Genomic DNA, 20,053 nt, shown 5'->3' on the forward strand with positions numbered 1-20,053 from the left:
AGTTGGGTTGTATGTCTTCTGCTGCATTTTGACTTCTCAGACTACATCATGGAAGTCTGTCTAAACCAGTATGGCGTCCGGTTCCGCACCGTCTTCCAAACTTTGCGGAAACAATGAAGCTTTGGCAGAGGATTTGTCCGGAAGGATTACGCACGAGTTGGCTGGTTGAGACATCCCTGCTACTCTAGATGACCTAATTTCCATGGCAATTTGATCTAAAGCCATTAGACTGACCTGGATGAAAGTGAATTTTGCCTGAGACCACGGCAGAAAGGTGATAACCTGATATTTGGATTGAGATGAACACTTTATTAGACATTTAATGTAGCGGATACGATACAGTACCTTCAGAATGTGTTTATTATGAGACTGTAGAACCAGTCATTGAAAAATATTCAAACTATAAGGATAAATTTTATTTTATGTATAAATCTGTTGATCACAAAGAACTAATGACGTCACCGAACCTCCATACACATTGAGACCTAGACGTCTCATCCTTGGTTTCTTACTCGGGTTGTAGTTGTTGGTGGGAGGACAGTAACCCTTGTGGTTACGGACGTGCCCCCCTGTAAATTTTGAGCTGTACAGGTATAAGTGCCATCATCCACAGAACGAGATTCATCAATATACAAAATACTTTGAAACTCCTGCATTAACGTTCCTCCACGTCTTGTCTGTGACGTGTTCTCCCGGACATAAGGAGGTCGGCCAATCTGTAGAAAGAGAGAGCCGTGAACCTGTGATGGTCATTTTATGACTATGGCTTTAAAGATCTAATCATGATTACATTACTACAGTTTCCAACATGTCCAGGTCACTTATCTCAGGGTTCCCCAACTCCAGTCCTCAAGGCCCACCAACAGATCATGTTTTCAGGATTTCCTTAGTATTTCTCAGGTGATAATTGCTTCACCTGTGCAATACAAAGGAAATCCTGAAAACATGATCTGTTGGTGGGCCTGGAGGACTGGAGTTGGGGAACCCTGACTTATCTTTTACCTTTTGCCCAGGATATTCCCAGGTGAACTCCACACTGATTTCCGGTTCGCCTAAAACGGTACAGGTGACAATAAAATTCTCTCCTGCTCGTACTGACTTCACTGATGCTTCAATGGTGGGTTTGGGTGGGGCTGATGGGTCTGCAAAAAAATACATAACGTTTTGAAGTTGAAATCATATATTTCGAGTGACAGTTTTTACTTCATAACCCAACAACCAGCTTTCTTGGTGCAACTGAGGATTATTGAACACATTAGAAGATGACATTTAGGCTCTATTGTAACCAACCCCAAACCTCCTTACTGGCTCTCAAAGTTCCTGTGGTTGTGGTCACTTGTCCCGCAGTGACGGTCTTCGGTCAGTAAATGTGGCCTCAAACTGTCCTGGGACCCTGACTATCCATGTCCTGAGGGTACTCTTTAAGGTAGAGAAGCCTGAGTCTCCGACCTTACTGTTCTCCTGTTAACCCTGATCTATTCCGTCCCCAACCCATGAGGCCTAGGACAGAAATGTAAGGAAACAAGAAGCAAATACAAAACAGGGATAATATAAAGCAACAAATATACAAACACTAAAAGCTAAAGCGGAATATAGGGAAGGATATGAATGTACCAACCAAATGGGAACAGGACAATGAGGACAGCATATACCCAAAAACAGCACGCAACATTCTCCAGTAGCAACAATGGTCTCCTATTCAGCAAAGTGTCTCCAAGGAGCTAGGAAGCAAAGCTTTCACTGGCAAGGCAGGGAGGGTCAGACCAGGTTTTATAGGGAGAGATAATGTCCAGATCAGAAGCAGCTGAAAATTTAGCTGCAAGTTTCTGACCAGCATAGAAAGGGTTGTTAAACTCTTCAACACCAAAGGAAACCAAATCTATTTAATATGGGACACAAACACACGCGGTTCTCTAAGCACTTTGGGGCTGGAACTATTGGGACTGTTACCACTGTTGCTGGGGGACAATTTATCTGAGTGGGGAGGACCTTTGCACTGGACGGTAGGGGGCGTGGGGTAGATAAAAAGGACGGAGCGCAGGAACAGGATAGATTTGGCGGGAAGGCAGCACGAGTACAAGGAGAAGGTTGACTCCCTCCCCATTGCTTCAACTGCGAATGCCTCCTACGCTATTTTCCTCCAGACTGACTTACCATCGGTGCCCGTCCTGACTGAGCTACCCCTAGACGTTCTCATACCGGTCCGGTCCTTATCGATCGCAGTGAAAGATAATTTACTCGCTCTGATCATAGCGAGCCTGCTAGAGGTTCGCATGCTGCCGTGGCCTGCGAGCCTGTATGCTGCTCGTGTTCTACGACATCCCAGAAGAACCAGCAAAAGAGATGTCTGGGCAAAACAGTCACTGAAAAAGACCTGGGTGTATGGGTGGACGACAAACTCACATTTAGTGGCCAGAGTCAAGCAGCTGCTGCAAAGGCAAATAAAATAATGGGATGCATTAAAAGAGGCATAGATGCTCATGAGGAGAACATCATTTTACCTCTATATAAGTCACTAGTGCGACCACACTTAGAATACTGTGTACAGTTCTGGTCTCCGGTGTATAAGAAAGACAGCTGAACTGGAGCGGGTGCAGAGAAGAGCGACCAAGGTTATTAGGGAACTAGGGGGTCTGCAATACCAAGACAGGTTATTACACTTGGGGTTATTTAGTTTGGAGAATCGAAGGCTTAGGGGTGATCTTATTACAATGTATAAATATATGTGGGGACAATACAAAGACCTTTCTAATGATCTTTTTACTCTTAGACCTGTGACGGGGACAAGGGGGCATCCTCTACGTCTGGAGGAAAGAAGGTTTAAGCATACTCACAGACGCGGATTCTTTACTGTAAGAGCAGTGAGACTATGGAACTCTCTGCCATATGATGTTGTAATGAGTGATTCACTACTAAAATTTAAGAAGGGACTGGATGCCTTTCTTGAAAAGTATAATATTACAGGGTATATACACTAGTCTCCTTAATATTGCGTTGATCCAGGGAGCTAGTCTGATTGCCGTATGTGGAGTCGGGAAGGAATTTTTTTCCCCAATGTGAAGCTTACTGTTGCCACATGGGTTTTTTTTGCCTTCCTCTGGATCAACATGTTAGGGCAAGTTAGGATAGGATATGGGTTGAACTAGATGGACTTAAAGTCTCCCTTCAACCTTAATTACTATGTTACTATGTCTCTACCTACCAACGCACCCAAGCCAAGCAAGCCCGGATACATCGGCACGGTCGGGAGACAGTGGATTTCATTCCTTCACAACAGAGCCAGATACATTGTCCATGATCTACGACACCGGCGGGAGATATTCCAGCATCACCCCAACAAGAACTTGAAGCGATAAGTTACCTCTTTTGTATATTCCCTCTTCCCCCCAAATATTTTGTTTTTGTGCAAATTCTGTTGTTGCGCTCAGTGTTTCATTGTTGATTTCATCTCCCTGTGCGGAGTATCCCTTGTACCTTAATAACCTGTTCAAAGTAAACTTTGTTAACCCCTTCTCTGCATCCTGCTCTTCACTGCATCCAACGAACTTCACTTCCGGTACCTTTATAACATCACTGTAGGCATTCCTTATGGCACCTTTTTAATGTAATATTCTCCGTGAAAATGGAGATATAGCATTGAATTCAGATGCATACATAATAAATCCTCAAAGCAAGTTGTGTGCATGATGCTTAGTTTTGGGACTGTATGAACATTTTTGTAGAGAAAACAAAAGCTGTACTGTTCTTATCCAAATTAATAAGTCTGTGAAAAATGGACTGCAAACGGATACCATCCATGTGTCATCAAAGTGCTGAAGTTTAGAATTAATTTTTTTCTTGCATATGAGACAAACGGGTGTCATAATAAATGGACACACAGATGAAAAATGGCTGAAAATCTGATCCAGCACACAATTGAAAACGGTCCATTTTTTACCATGTGCACAAAAAAAAACCCCTTGACATCTTAATAAGGCCTTAGAGGGGCTGTACACAATGGTAGAAACATGGCTCATATGCCCTACCAAACACAACCGGTGGGCATTTTTTGGGAAGGAAGCAGCCATCTCTTCCTAATCCTGTGTGGCACAACAACCAGTTTTTGGTAAAGTGTGGTACATAAAAGCAAAAGTAAATGTCACTCTTACGGAAAAATATTTATGATCCATAACATTGTTGGATGCCTCTTGGAATCGTTAAAGATCATGTCTGGTTCAATCTAAACTTTATGAAGAAGAATTTCTAGAACTTCCTTGAAGATGTTGCATGGTGGTAGAATATCATATATGCTGATATACGGGAAGATTTGGGCATTTTGTTATTACATTCCCACTCATTCAGATGTCCGTGATTTCTCTCATACTCAAAAACAGGTTTGAGTTTCATCAATGTTTCTTATGAGATTGTCACCAGAGTTTGGTCAGTGCCAGGTTTTACCATCATAGTTTGGTGAGAATTTCATAAGTTCATTGCTTTATACTACTAGTGATGAGCGTAGGTGCTGGGATAAGGTGCTATCCAAGTGTGCTAACAATCTTCGGCGTGCTCAAATAGTATGTTCGAGTCCCCGCAGTTGCATGCCTCGTAGCTGTTCGACAGCAGCAACACATGTAGGGATTGTCTGTTTGTTAGGTAATCCCTACATGTGTTGCGGCTGTCGAACAGCTACGAGACATGCAACTGTGGGGACTCGAACATATTTTTCGAGCACGCTGAAGACACTCGGTTAGCACATCACTATTTATTACATGTGGTGAACTATTTTTTATTGACGGTAAGGCACGTTTGCGAGTCATGTATGTGTTCTAGCTATGTTTTCAGTGGTCTACAAAAAATGACCGGCTCGGGAAAATTACGGACAGCACACAGATGGCATCAGTGTGAAATCCGTCTGCCGTCAATGATTAACAGTGCACTGAATCGGAGACACTTTGTAATTTATCTATAAAACACTGATGATAATTGAATAAAAAACACTGATGACTCTCGGAATTTTTGTCTGAGACTGATTGAGGCCTAAAGGACAATGAATTGTTGTGGGGCTGTTAGATTTGATCTTTCTATGTAAGTGGAGTATGGTAACGGCACTTACAGTGCACATATATCAGCATGTACTTGGTCGACATCTGTCGAAGGTTTCCAAGCTCAGCAATGCAGAACAGAGATCCCGCCAAAGATGGTTGTGGCTGGTATATGACAATTCCCTTCTTCTGGTCATAAGCAATCTTCACCCCATCTACGGGGATCTGCTCTGGTGGAAACTCCCTATGGAGAGTCACTTTGGCAAGTGGGTTGGTAACTTGGCATGGAAGTAATGCTGGCTGTCGTGTTCGAAGCTGGACAACCACATAATAGTCTTCTGTTGGCACAAAAAGTTCCTGAGGATCTGCAGGATAAGGTTTAGAGAAAATGAGGTAAGTCTAAGGGTTAATCTATGAGTGAGCATCTAAAAGCAGACAACGAACCATCAGTTATCTATAGGTGAGTTATGGTCTGCGTTTTTACACCAGTGCTCGTGTATAACAGCGCACCTGCCACAAACACAAAGGTCTTGCCGGTTTTCTCTTCTCCATCATGGCAGCCATGTCCACTGCACTGGTAACCACCACAGCCGAATTCCCCTGTATCGGCTGATGAGGCATTAATCAGGATGAGCTGGCTGTAACGTCCAAAGTGTTTTATCCTAGGATGAAATAGACAAAATGATCTGTTTGATTAAAAAATAAATATCTCTATATGGGGAAGCAAGTGACCTGCACATAGGTGACTTTCTTTGATTGATAGCTCGACAAAACAGTAGAACTTTGCAGCCCATGTATATGATTAATAAGCATATTAAGATGATAAACTGCAGCAAAAAAAACATTGGGGGTTACTCAGACTTTCCATTCATACACATCTGCAAGGTCTCCCTAGTTTGGCCCTTGACCAGCCAATGTCTAGGCACATCCAAAATTTGGTGGCACTCCTTGCAGTGGTTTTGAGCCTTGGATTAGGACCAAGCCTTGGATTAGGGATGTTTGCCCATTCTAAATAAATTAGTAGCAATGGGTTCTCATCAATTTATTTTGCGTGCTGGACTAAGCCAAAAATCCATTTTAATGGGGAAGATTGTTCTTTAGTGAGCAATATGAAATTATGGCCGAACTAGGACAGACATACCATTGACGTGATCTGCACCGAAAAAGGGGCCCATCTTCCATCTCCAAAGCTGTAAGCAGCCTCTGTTACAGAGTCATAGACGGGTGCATTGTGATGAGTTATTGGACTACAAAGACCCCATACACAGGGCACAGGCGCCCTCTTTTCACAGTGTTTGCCCCTAGTCCAAACAGTCCCCTATACTTCCTACTGTAATCTGACTACTACGAAAGTGCAGCACACAGGAGAGGTTGAAATAAGACTGAGACAAAATAGGTAAGCCTCTGGACATGGACTAATCCCTATGTACTCTATACCACTGGAGATATTGCTATAACCTCCTTCACCACCCTTGACATCGGGGTGCATTACCATTAACCCGTTTGCTATCCTTGATCACCAGGAATGTTTTTATTAAAGGGAGTCTGTCTCCTCCAAAATAGATATTAAACAAGCTATCCTATAAAACCCCTTTAAAAATTATACCAGCATTGTACTTGATACTGATTCAGTTCCTGAGAAAAAAACCTTTAATTTGTAAGCAAATGAGGGTGGCTTCAGTGCACCCTTGGCGTGACCCAAAGCTTGATGCACCATTACGTCTTCTCATTTTGCATGTTGGGAGCTTCCCCAACTTTTGATTAACGTGCTCACTCCACAGAGCAAGTGCTACCTAAAGTCAGCCAGAGTGGGCACACATTTGTAAGGGGTCACAGAAACTGTTTAAGGCCTAAACACGTTCCGGTTCTGAATGTCTTACTTTGTAAATAATGTTATGTACTTAATACTGCTATATGTATATCATTGTTCAGTGAAAGCGTAATAATTTAGTTAGCCCACTAGAGGGGGGCATTTTAGCACATCTAGATTAGGATAGGTAACAGTTAACTTAGGAGGGGCCAACTGTGGGTAAGCCAGCAAGTTCCTGGCATTTTAGTCAGTAGGGCCAGGGACCCCAGACAGTCCAGTAGAGCTTTAGGGCCCAGACAACACAGTGGACCACATAACGTTCAAGCTAGTAGCCCTGTCGTCTAGGGCTTGGGAACCGAAGGACACAGCAGCAGAGGAATGCAGCAGCACCAAGATGTGGCAGCTTACTACGTGGGCAGATGCCCTTATGTCTGGGGCAAAATGGACAGGGGAACTCCTGAAGGAAGTTAAGCTGCACAGAAGGAACGCTGCGGTACTGGACGAGTCGGTACGACCTGGGAGCATTCTAGAAGAAGTGGGGAAAAGCACAGGAATAGACAAGAATGTGTACTGTGATGTTCCCTGTGATGTTACTATAACTGAGCTGGACGTACAGCGAATGGATTCAAGTAAAATTGTTTATTACAAGTTGAAACTGGACTCTGTCACTCTTTGTATGGAACCGACAGGAGTGAACCCACAGCAGATCAGAGAGGACCCTGATGGTTCAAAAGGTGTTAAAGAAGGTACGCTGCAAAGGTTACATTGTATGCATGTGGCGAGAGATCAAGGTGTGATTGAGCAATCTACGTCAGCCATGACTACGGCCCAGGCTCCTCTCACACATGCACACTAACAATGCTTGTGCCCTGCCATGCAAGCATACATCGGCGGGCACTTTCTCTTCCCTGGCTCCTCTGATGACCCAGTTCAAAACACCTGGAAGAGTAGTGACTTTGTCTTGGAAGCAGCGATTTGTCTTGGAACGAATCACTGTTAACCAGAAGTGAGGAGTAACCCCCAACATTCAAATCAAGGGGTGTAATGGCGCATCAAGCTCTTGGCCACACCAAAGGTGCATCGAATCCCTCACATTTGCATGCAAATTAAATGTTACTTTCTCAGGCACTGAACCAAGTGCAGAATGATTTCTATAGGGACTAAATCCCCTATATCCCTGTATAGCTCATTTGAAATCCATTTTGGGCATGACATGCTCTTTTTAAAGGAGTTGTCTCCAATAAGCAGCCACCAGGGCAATCAGTTGATGACTCTATGTTCCACTACTGGCACCCTTGGCAAATAACTGATTTTTCGAGGACAATTAATGACATCCCGTATATAGTATTTCATGGAAGTTGTTAGGAAACCAAATCTTACACTTCAAGGATGGCTTTGGCTCTCCAAAACGGCAGATCTCCGATCCTACTTATAAAGGAAGTCCTCAAGGAGGACCTTCAGCATCACATCCATATATTTCCTATTTGAACGTATGGACTGAGGCTGTCTTCAAGAGACAATAACCACCTTACGGATCCGTACTGCAATTCCTAATGCTTTTATCTGAAAAGTATGGTCGTAAAGGCCACTGTCAAGCAAAACTTGCCAAGAGCCAATGACTGACATGTCATGCCACCGCTCCTTGTTAATCTATGACTTGTGTAACCTTCACTACTTACTTTAATCTTCCTTCATCATCCTCCTGCAAGTAATGAGGATAGTTCCAGCGGACAGAAGTGCCCTTACAGCGGAGATCCAAGTTCTGACCGGCTTTTATTGTCACTGTGTCACTAATTGGTTGAAACTTTCCTTTCTCCACAACTTGAGACAGAATGGACCCTGCTGTTTGGCCCTGGGAAGACGAGGAAGCAGGTTTAGTCTTGGGCAGACGTTTGATGAGGTCCTGCTTGGGCTTCTTTGTCGTAGATTTGGTTGATGCCCCAAGGGCCGCTTTCTTCGTCATTTTGTGGCTTGCAACCTTCTCCTGTTTTTGCTTGACATCACATTCAGCTAGGAAGAAATGCATGATTAAATTCGATAGCTAATGGTACATAATACAAAGTGTGTATGGTCTTAAGGGTGTTTCTGGGTTTTTGGGTGTGATCTTAGGCAGACTGGTGGAAGGTTTTGTACTTTTCTGTCTCATATTGTATCCAAAGCAGTAAAAATATATAAAGAAATTTTTGTGTCCCCGGAGATGATCCATTTTCCTCTTTCTCCCCTTCAGGCAGGAGTCCTCCCCTGATCTAATGTGCTTGGAAGCTTCCCAACTCTCCTCCCAACATATGATAAGAAAAAAGTTCTCATATTGGAAAAGCAACTGCTTTGGGCTTACTTCCCAATCACCATTCAAAACAGGTGCGCACAGGGGCTGGCTGGCAATTTTCTGCCTTGGGGGCAATCACAAGGCAGTGTCCCTCGAATTGTGGTGGCCCATCTCTGCCCTGCTTGTCTCTGACCGCTGCAGTATAGCAGCAGAGATAACAAGCTTAAGGCCAGAGCAACACTTGCGAGTGCAATGCGAGAAACTTGCATCAATACCCTGCACTGCCACTGGCACTCGAGACCGGAGTGCGCTGCTGCATGTATTTCTATGCAGCTGAACACTCCGGTCCAAGTGCCGGCGGCAGTGACACGTATTGAGGCGAGAGACTTGCGTGAGTTTCTCGCATTGCACTTGCAAGTGTGACCCTACATAGTATGGGAACAGAACAGAGCTTGCTGCATAGCTATGGTAGCAGAACCAAGCTTACTGCCTACATAGATACTGTAACAGAAGCAAGCTGACCACATAGACACAAGAACGGAACCAAGACTACTACGTAGATAAGGGAACTGAAAGGAACTTGCTACGGTGATAAGGGAGCAGAACTGAGCTTACTACAGAGATAAGGGAGCAGAACTGAGCTTACTACAGAGATAAGGGAGCAGAACCGAGCTTACTACAGACATATGGGAGCAGAACCGAGCTTACTACAGAGATAAGGGAACAGAACCGAGCTTACTACAGAGATATGGGAGCAGAACCGAGCTTACTACAGAGCTATGGGAGCAGTACCGAACTTACTACAGACATATGGGAGCAGAACCGAGCTTACTACAGAGATAAGGGAGCAGAACCGAGCTTACTACAGAGATATGGGAGCAGAACTGAGCTTACTACAGAGATATGGGAGCAGAACCGAGCTTACTACAGAGATATGGGAGCAGAACTGAGCTTACTACAGAGATAAGGAAGCAGAACAGAGTTTACTACAGAGATATGGTAGCAGAACCGAGCTTACTCCAGAGATATGGGAGCTCAACCGAGCTTACTACAGAGATAAGGGAGCAGAACAGAGCTTACTACAGAGATAAGGGAGCAGAACTGAGCTTACTACAGAGATAAGGGAGCAGAACTGAGCTTACTACAGAGATAAGGGAGCAGAAGAGAGCTTACTACAGAGATAAAGGAGCAGAACTGAGCTTACTACAGAGATAAGGGAGCAGAACTGAGCTTACTACAGAGATAAGGGAGCAGAAGAGAGCTTACTACAGAGATAAGGGAGCAGAACTGAGCTTACTACAGAGATAAGGGAGCAGAAGAGAGCTTACTACAGAGATAAGGGAGCAGAACTGAGCTTACTACAGAGATAAGGGAGCAGAACTGAGCTTACTACAGAGATAAGGGAGCAGAAGAGAGCTTACTACAGAGATAAGGGAGCAGAACTGAGCTTACTACAGAGATAAGGGAGCAGAACTGAGCTTACTACAGAGATAAGGGAGCAGAACAGAACTTACTAAGTTTACTACATAGATACGGGAACAATACCAAGCTTACAGCATACATTACATATGGTATCAGAATCTAGATCACTACATTGATACAGTACCAGAATCAAGCCTACTGCTTAGATATGGTACTATAACAGAGCTTACCTACAAACATACAACTCCAGAAACACAGACATGTAAACACACACTACGGCAGGGGCCTTGCTAGGGTCCTATAAGATCATGGGTCCAAGCCCCAAAGTGCATGTTTCCCCATATGACCCCCCTATAGCCATTTAAAATAGCATCTGTACATATTTAATTACAGTATACCACTGATGCTAGCCAACAACACACAATGCAAAGACCAATCTTATCAAAATGACTACTATAAAAGACCAAAATACGGCTGCACAATGTCCACCACCATCACCACTACACAGCGAATACATAATAATATGACCATTACCTCTACATAACAAGACACTCTATACAAAGACCAGCGATACCACCATACACCTTCTACTACATAATGACTGAAACACATTAAGCTGTTACTAAATAAAAAAATAAAAACACTACTAAAAAGAGCAATATTACCACCTTACAGTAACCGTATATTGGTAGATACCAGTCCCGCAGAACATACACGTGATTACAGTACAGTTATATATAGTAACTTACACATGACGTTCTTTCTGATTCAGGTCGTTCACTTTTCCAGTCTTTTCCATCTGGCCCAGACCTCCATTACCACTTCTCCAGCCACAGATTGTCAGCACAGATTACAAAAAAAACACATTTCCAGCGACGTCACCATCTGTTTCCAACCTACAAAAACTCCCCAGTCTGCGTGCACTTGCGGTGTGGAACACTGACCCCAATATTTAAAAAATGGTGCCATTATTAGGATTACTCTCTCCCCAAAAAATGAAAGTGTCCCATAGAAAGTATTAGCGCCCCTACTGTGCAAAGGTCTGTATTCTATATAATATCCCAAGTGCCTCCCTCCAACAACAAATACCCTTGAGTGTCCACTTAAAGTTAATAATGCCCCCCCAACAAAAATAAATAAATAATGGAAACTGTGTGCCCCTATCAAAACTAATATTGTCCCCATTTATAACAAAAAATGTCCTCTGAGAGCCCACCCAGCTCTGTATATACAGAATGATGGTTCTACAGCCCCCAATACACAATATGATGGTCCCCAAAGCCCTTTATTAGGCTGGTTTCACATTAGCGTTTTTTGGCGCAGCGCATCGTGCGCGTCCATACGCATGCGTCATGCGCACCTATGTTTAACAAGGCGTGTGCATGGTCTACCATTTGCACGCATTCGTATGCGTTTTCGTGCTCATGCACCTAGGCGCACCAGACGCAACCTGTTGCATTTTTGGGTCCGTCCAACGGCATAAAAAAAAACACTTGCGCACGGAATGCGACAAAAATAACGCATTACAGTCTATGGGAAAGCAGGCGTGCAAAAACACGCCTGAGTTACAAAGCGCATGCATTTTAAGAGTTAACATGGCTAGAAACTGGTTAAAACGCATGCGCCTAAAAACCGCAAACGCATGCAAAACGCATGATGCGTTTTTTTGCATGCGTTTCTATTGCGCATGAAGTTCTGCGCTAAAAAAAAAGCTAATGTGAAAGTAACCTTATACATTGAGGACCCCAGAGCTCCCTATACAGTGGGTACGGAAAGTATTCAGACCCTTTTAAATTTTTCACTCTTTGTTTCATTGCAGCCATTTGGTACATTTAAAAAAGTTCATTTTTTTTCATTAATGTACACTCTGCACCCCATCTTGACTGAAAAAAAACAGAAATGTTGAAATTTTTGCAAATTTATTAAAAAAGAAAAACTGAAATATCACATGGTCATAACTATTCAGACCCTTTGCTCAGACACACATTTAAGTCACATGCTGTCCATTTCCTTGTGATCCTCCTTGAGGTGGTTCTACTCCTTCATTGGAGTCCTGCTGTGTTTAATTAAACTGATAGGACTTGATTTGTAAAGGCGCACACTTGTCTATATAAGACCTCACAGTGCATGTCACACCAAATGAGAATCATGAGATCAAAGGGACTTGCCAAGGAGCTCAGAGACAGAATTGTGGCAAGGCACAGATCTGGACAAGGTTACAAAAGAATTTCTGCAGTGCTCAAGGTTCCTAACAGCACAGTGGCCTCCATAATCCTTAAATGGAAGAAGATTGGGACCACCAGAAATCTTCCTAGACCTGGTCATCCAGCCAAACTGAGCAATCGTGGGAGAAGAGCCTTGGTTGGAGAGGTAAAGAAGAACCCCAAGATCCCTGTGGCTGAGCTCCAGAGATGCAGTAAGGTTAGATGGGAGAAAGTCTAAGCACACAGCTAGAATAACACAGGAGTGGCTTCAGAACAACTCTGTGACTATTCTTGACTGGCCCAGCCAGAGCCCTGACCTAAACCCAATTGAGCATCCCTGGAGAGACCTGTAAATGGCTGTCCACCAACGTTCACCATCCAACCTGACGGAACTGGAGAGGATCTGCAAGGAAGAATGGCAGAAGATCCCCAAATCCAGGTGTGAAAACCTTGTTGCATCATTCCCAAGAAGACTCATGGCTGTACTAGCTCAAAAGGTGCTTCTACTCAATACTGAGCAAAGGGTCTGAATACTTATGACCATGTGATATACTGTATCAGTTTTTCTTTTTTAATAAATTTGCAAAAATTTCTACATTTCTGTTTTTTTTTTCAGTCAAGATGGGGTGCATAGTGTATATTATAATGAGAAAAAAATGTACTTTTTTGAATTTACCAAATGGCTGCAATGAAACAAAGAGTGAAAAATGTAAAGGTCTGAATACTTTCCGTACCCACTGTATATTTAGTAAAATTTCTACATAGCCCCTATATACAATATGATGTCCCCACTTCCTCCTATATATAGTATGATAGTCATCACTGCCCCCTATATATAGTATAATGGTCCCCACTGTCCCCTATATATATATACTGTATATACTGTATACTTTATACTCAAGTATAAGCCGATCTGAGTATAAGCCGAGGAACCTAATTCTGCCACGAAAAACTGGGTAAGCTTATTGACTCAAGTATAAGCCAGGTACGCATTATCCCCTCATCCCTGTCCTGGTATGTGTGGCTCCCCCGTCCCTCTCCTGGTATGCATGGCTCCCCCCTCCCTGTCATTGTATGCATGGCTCCCTCGTCCGGACCCTGTATGCATGGCTCCTTATCTCCTATCTCTGTTTGCATGCTTATTATTAAAAAGAAACTCAAACATCCTACTTACCATCCAGCGAGCCCTGGCAGCATCTCATTCCGGCACCAGCAGCTCTTCCTGCCGAGCGATCACATGGCCCCGCTCATTAGGGTAATGAATATGTACTCCACGCGTATGGGAGTGGAGAGCAGTGCATATTCATTACCCTAATGAGTGGGGCCACGTGGTTGCTCGGCAGGAAGAGCTGCTGGTGCCAGCACCCAGGGCGCGCAGGTAGGTGAGTATGATGTGTGCTGGAAGCTGGCGGCTGAGGCTGGTGCTGTGCGCCATTACAGCAGCGGCACAGGCTTTAGCCACAGCCGCCGGCTCCTACCCCAGTGACCCGTCACTCCCCCTCCCCTGCCGGCTTTCTGGGACAATTGACTCGTGTATAAGCCGAGGAGGGCATTTTCAGCACAAAAAAAAGTGCTGAAAAACTCGGCCTCTACACGATTATATATGGTGTGTGTATATGATATATTATGATGGCCACACTTCCCCATATATATAGTATGATGGTAATCAACAAGTTCTCCAAATACCAAATGGCATTTCCCAAAAATGCATACAAACTAAGAGAGCAGTAATTAATCTACTGACTAAATGAAGTGAACCATGAATATATTAAAATTTAACATTTATTAGTAAAATTTTTAAAAATTTTTTTGAAAAGTTACATTTCCAAACTACATAAAAACATACCCCAACAGAGGGGGATACTAAGAATTTACAGAGCAAGAAATAGAGAATCAGTATAGGAAATGTAGCACAACCTCAAGGAAAAAAGGAAATAATATATAACTATATAAATATGCATACACCTATTACAGCAAGCCATAAATAATAATAAACATCCAGAATACGGGGTAAAATGCCAAAAAGGTTAAAGTGCTCAAAGTATCAGTATTGACGGCCTCCCCATCAATGAGTGTCCATAAACATGGCCTAATATGGCCGCGGTGGGTCACATATAGGATAAAGAGATAGTGTTACTTTCTCCCAAATCCCTTGCGGAGTAGTGCGGGTGGTCTAACAGGTGTCCCCCGGCCCCACAGTCAGTTCATATAAAAAATAATGAGGTTTATACTGACCTCATCCAGATTCCCGACACCGCAGGGCAGCGACTAGGGAATGATGTCACCTGAAGGGGCGGAGCCTTCTTAGCCCAGCCGGCTAGATCGGAGTGGCTAAAATGAGAATCACAAAAAAATCAACTCCGGCCCTGCACAGCTGCTGGGGGAGCGGCCAGTGGGCATTTCCCTCCCTGCCACCCGGCCCAGCCCGCCCCTGCCTGTCCATATATTGTGCAGTATTCAGGGATGGCGTCAGCACCCGGCGCACCCAGGGAAGTGCCATCAGGGACACTGGCGTGCTATGTGGTCCAGTCCCAGCGCCTGTGAGCGGGCCGCTCTGCTTGCTCAGGACTCCGGTACTTGCAATACTTACCTTGTGTAATACTGATGGTAATATCGATAGAAGTTGGAAAATATATTACTAAGGAAAGGATTATAGGATTGAAAAAAGAAAGGTACAGAATTAATCTGACTTGGGAATAAGAAAAACAAGGTGACAGATTCACATAAAAAAGTCTGGTTAATGCTGATTAAGCTAACAGGTCTAACATTAACCTTCACGGATGCATGTGGTGGATCACTGAGGCCGTCACATCATCAGACTACCCCTCACCTCCAATATATTACTGTACCTATACTGTATATATAGTCCCTAACATGAGAAACTTTTACCTTAGGGAGATTTTTCTACTCATCACAAGAGAATGGACCGGTCCCTGCTGAACGTCACTTACAGAGGACACGGAAGACAAAGCGACGCGCAGCGATGGACCTGGGACAGGTGAATATCGCTTATACTTACCCCCTCCTGGCGCCGTCTCTGCAGCCCCTGCTTCTCCGGCAGCTCTTCCTTCCTTCAGCAGTCACGTGGTACAGCTCATTAAAGTTATGAATATGCGCATATTCATGACTTTAATGAGCGGTACCACATGACCGCTGAAGGAAGGCGGGAGAGAAGCAGGGGGGCTGCAGAGACGCGCCGGGGGGGTAAATATGATCTGACGGCGGCAGTGGGTGTCCCGCTGGTGATACTGCGCAATGGCCTGTTACAATCAGCGGGTGCCATATTGGAATACCCATCACTTGGGTATTCCAATATGGTGGTCAACGTATTTCCTGTGCGACGCTGTGGATTGTGGGATAGCGGCACAATTGCCGGAAGCTGTGACAGCCGATTGCCAATTATATTTTAGATGGACGTGCTCTGCTCTAGGAAATGCCCCAGACATTATCCAGCAGGGGCTGGTATAATGCCTCCTTCAGGGTCTGTCTCCCAACACCAAGCAGTGATGGATATCTGCTCTGTCCTAAGAGAAAGGGGTCATCTAATAACTGATGCCAATGAGAGCAGAGCGACTCCATTGATTCCTTTCTGCAGGATGTGATTTTCCTCCTCAGAGCGGTGTACGGACACATACACTTACTATTGAGCCCTTACACATCTCTATGCACACGGCTTATGCCGGAGCTGCGCACTTCACAGTGGTCTTCTGACCGATAGGTGTTGGAATCAGGACCTGTGTCCCACTGATTGGAAGCAGATACTGCCCCTATAATAATAAAAATGTCTGTAAATGATTGGCTCCTTGTAAATATTATTACTTTTTAGAGTGGAGAGGATAGATATCTGTATAGTCTCTATCAACAGCTATGGCACCAACACCGAGACCTAAGGAAAATGATGATTTTATTTCACAGCCCATAGGGGATCTGAAGATTCAGTCTCCTAATCACTTAGGTCAGGACTTTTCAGCCATTGGGGATCACTTTTTCTTACAGGAACTTTTATGTTTTCTCTCTAAACCTTCCCCTCTTGGGCTTATCAGGAATTCGCACTTCTAGGTGGGGTTAAAATAAAAGCCACCGCACTTTTTGCCTAGCGGGTTCCATAACATGCTCATTGAGGGGTGTGGGGTGGCATTTCTGCTTTGTACTTACATTAATTAAATAATTCTCTGGTCTTCATAGGAATAGAACCCACGACCTCTATCATTGCAGGAGACAAAGCGATGAGCAACAGCCTCTGCTGACAACACTAGGAGGATGGTTAATATTTGAAGCTGCATTGCAGACTCTGAACCCTCAGACAAATACTACTTATACCTAGAGAAACATCTGTACATAGCAGTGTATTTATATGTCCCTGGATTCTAGAAAGAAAAAAAAAATTCCTATATAATTACTAGAAAATAATGAAAAACAATTACAATCATGTCATTTTCACGTCGCTTCTTTTAAATATAAACCTCACAAATCAGCAAGTAACATGGACATACGTATTTGTGTCCCTGTAACAATCCGCACAACACAGCGATCACACTATTTATGGAGATCGATAAGCGGCGTCAAAAATGGCGTAATTGATTTTTTTCTCTGTTAAAAAAAATGATTAAAATGTAATGCTGAGGCTGTGCTCACACACAGTGTAAATGCTGGGTTATTAGCATTGCTTTTTTCTATATGATTTTTGCAGGTTTCTGCACAATAAGACGCAATAACCATCTTTTCTGAATATTGCATGTTTGCTGAGTTTCTTTTATATCTTCTTACTCATATTTGATGCATTTTTGTTGCAGATCTGAAGTCGCGTTTTTAAAGCTTTTTTAATGTTACGGAAAAGCTTTGATTCTGTAATTATAATTAAAATTAAAAATGCAACTGCCCTTTTTTTTTTTTTACATGCGTTTTTTTCAGCTCCACATAGAAGCCTTTAGAGAAAAAAAGCACAAAAACCGCACCGTTCAGCAGCATCTGTAGATGCACTGAGGGTGGAGTTTTCATGAAATCACATTCACTTTGCTTGAACATTTCGGCCTCGTTCACATGTAGCGTAAATGCTTCAGATTTTCTCTGCTGCTTCTTTTGCACAGAAATTCTGCTTTGTTTAATTGTCCAAGCAAAGTGGATGTGATTTCATGAAAATTCCGCCGTCAGTGCATCTGTTCTGTCTCCGACATAATCAATGACTCGTAACTGCCTGTTCTGATAACATATAATCATTGCTGTATGTTTAGAATGCTCAGTTTTCCATACAGGAAAGATGTATATCTTTGTACCGTGTTAGCCAGTAGATAGAAAAATATTCAGGATTGAGAGTATCAATGGTTGATACCTTTTAATGGCTAACTTAAAAGATGGTAACACATTGCAAGCTTTCGAGACTACTCAGGTCTCTTCATCAGGCTAGACTAATACAAAATCTGAAGTGTCACATATTTATGCACAATACAGCACAGTTTTCCATACAGTTTAATGTTTATTGTTCTCTTAGCTCCATCTAGTGGCCAAAAGATATAACTGCAGTGTTATCTTAGTTTCATTTTCGTTCCTGTATTTTCCCTCCAATCCACAATGTATTCTGGGTAAATTTGCAAGGGATTATGGTCTAGTCCAGCCCCATTTCCCTGTCTAGTCCTCCATTTCCAATCTGTTTGCGTACTGGAAACACCTCATCCATCTTCTCGCCCAGTGTTAGCATCGCTGGTAAGTGACACGCTCCCTTTATAAATTCCTGTCTCTCTTACTGGCCAGCTTAGATAGTTTCCTTGTTCAGCTGTTAGTTCAGTCATGTACATTATGTATATATGTATTTTCTATGTACCCGACACTGATTGTCTTCATGTATTTCTGTTCCTAGTTTCAACTCATCTATATACCTACGTTCAATAAACCACACAGATTCAACTACAGTCTCCCTTATTGGACCTGGTATACCGGTTTAGCTGCTTGCTAAGCTATTTGAATCCTGTTCATTTAGTGAGAGCATGACAGTGAAACAGCGGCTTTCCAGCTAGTGGGAATACAGAGAGGAGCTTTCTATCTTGCAGGACGCTAATGAAACGACGGCTCTCCAGCTAGTAGAATACAGAGAGAAGAGCCCCATCCAGTTTTCAGGAACTAGTGATGCTGCAGAAATTCATCTAGGGAGATTCAAGTCACCGGCTACACAGAGACTAACACAGCTACAGCAATCTCTACACAGCCAGACAACCCTCTAAGACACCATGTCCCACAAATCACACAGGACAAAATCTGCTACATCCGTCTCCTCAAAGACTGTATCTATCAGCAGCGCAGTCGCCATTGCCCGCGCAAATGCTGAGGCCGCCAAAATACGAGCAAGGTATGCTGACATAGAGATGCAACTTAAACTAGAGAAAGCACGCATAGATAATGAGAGAGCTGATCAAGAGAGAAAGGCGCAGTTAGAGAAGGCACGAGTGGATGCTGCCTTAGAGAGCCTAGCTGCAAAAAAGGAAGCGGCTGCAGCACTCGCAGAAGCACTGGAAGCCGCACACAACCCTGAACTGCGTAGTCGCAGCAGTACGTCAAGTCTGAAGTTGCTGCTGCAAGATTTACCAAAACGCACATCTCAATATGTTAATGAACTTCCTGATCCAAACTATAACCAGGAGCACGACACATCCAGTGAAACGAGTGAGTTATCATGAGGCTCAGTTCCAGGAAAACGTGAAACAAAGCAACTCTCCTGTCTTCCTTGCCCCTCACCAGGTAACCAACGTGAATCACCTTGCTGACACACCATATGTCAGACCGAAGCAATATGACACCGGCTGGCGCCACCCTGAGGATACAGGTATGAACGCACCTCACATCACTATCAGGGTGACCCATCACCAGTATACTCTGCTGACAACCGGTTCACATCAGAACTTGCTAGGATCTTCACACGACGTGATCTAGTTGCCAGGGGACTCATGAAATTCACTGACCACGCTGAAGGTTACAGAGCTTGGAAAGCTTCCTTCCAAAATGTTACCAGAGACTTGGGGCTAAAAAACAGGGAAGAGATAGACCTCTTAGTCAAATACCTGGGAGAAGAGTCAGTCAAACACGCAGTAAAGATCAGAGACATTAATATAAACTACCCTCAAATAGGCCTTAAAGAGATCTGGAAGAGGCTAGATGAGTGTTACGGCTCTGCAGAGGTAATAGAGAGAGCCTTGTTCTAAAGAATCGATGACTTTCCTAAAATATCTAACAAAGGTCTCCCAAAACTTAGAGAGCTAGGTGACCTACTACAAGAGGTCCTGGTTGCCAAATGTGAAGGTGACCTACCAGGACTCGCATACCTCGATACAGCCAAAGGTGT

At 43.6% G+C, this 20,053-nt stretch overlaps 1 protein-coding gene across 1 annotated transcript in view; it reads right to left on the reverse strand.

The window, feature by feature from the left end:
- Window positions 1-332: 332 nt before the first annotated feature.
- Window positions 333-20,053, reverse strand: part of LOC141083598 (platelet-derived growth factor receptor-like protein) — a 33,986-nt gene continuing 14,265 nt past the window's right edge. Inside the window, exons 2-6 of the mRNA XM_073567941.1 lie at window positions 8,511-8,841; window positions 5,532-5,683; window positions 5,093-5,386; window positions 1,003-1,142; window positions 333-716 (exon numbers count right to left, since the gene is read on the reverse strand). Of these exons, the coding sequence (XP_073424042.1) occupies window positions 495-716; window positions 1,003-1,142; window positions 5,093-5,386; window positions 5,532-5,683; window positions 8,511-8,841 (1,139 nt within the window). The 3' untranslated portion in view covers window positions 333-494. The remainder of the gene's footprint in view (window positions 717-1,002; window positions 1,143-5,092; window positions 5,387-5,531; window positions 5,684-8,510; window positions 8,842-20,053) is intronic.

The sequence above is a fragment of the Dendrobates tinctorius genome, unplaced genomic scaffold (genome assembly GCF_039654945.1).
Source record: "Dendrobates tinctorius isolate UK_male_01 unplaced genomic scaffold, ASM3965494v1 ptg000020l, whole genome shotgun sequence".
In the NCBI taxonomy this organism is placed as follows: Eukaryota; Metazoa; Chordata; class Amphibia; order Anura; family Dendrobatidae; genus Dendrobates; species Dendrobates tinctorius.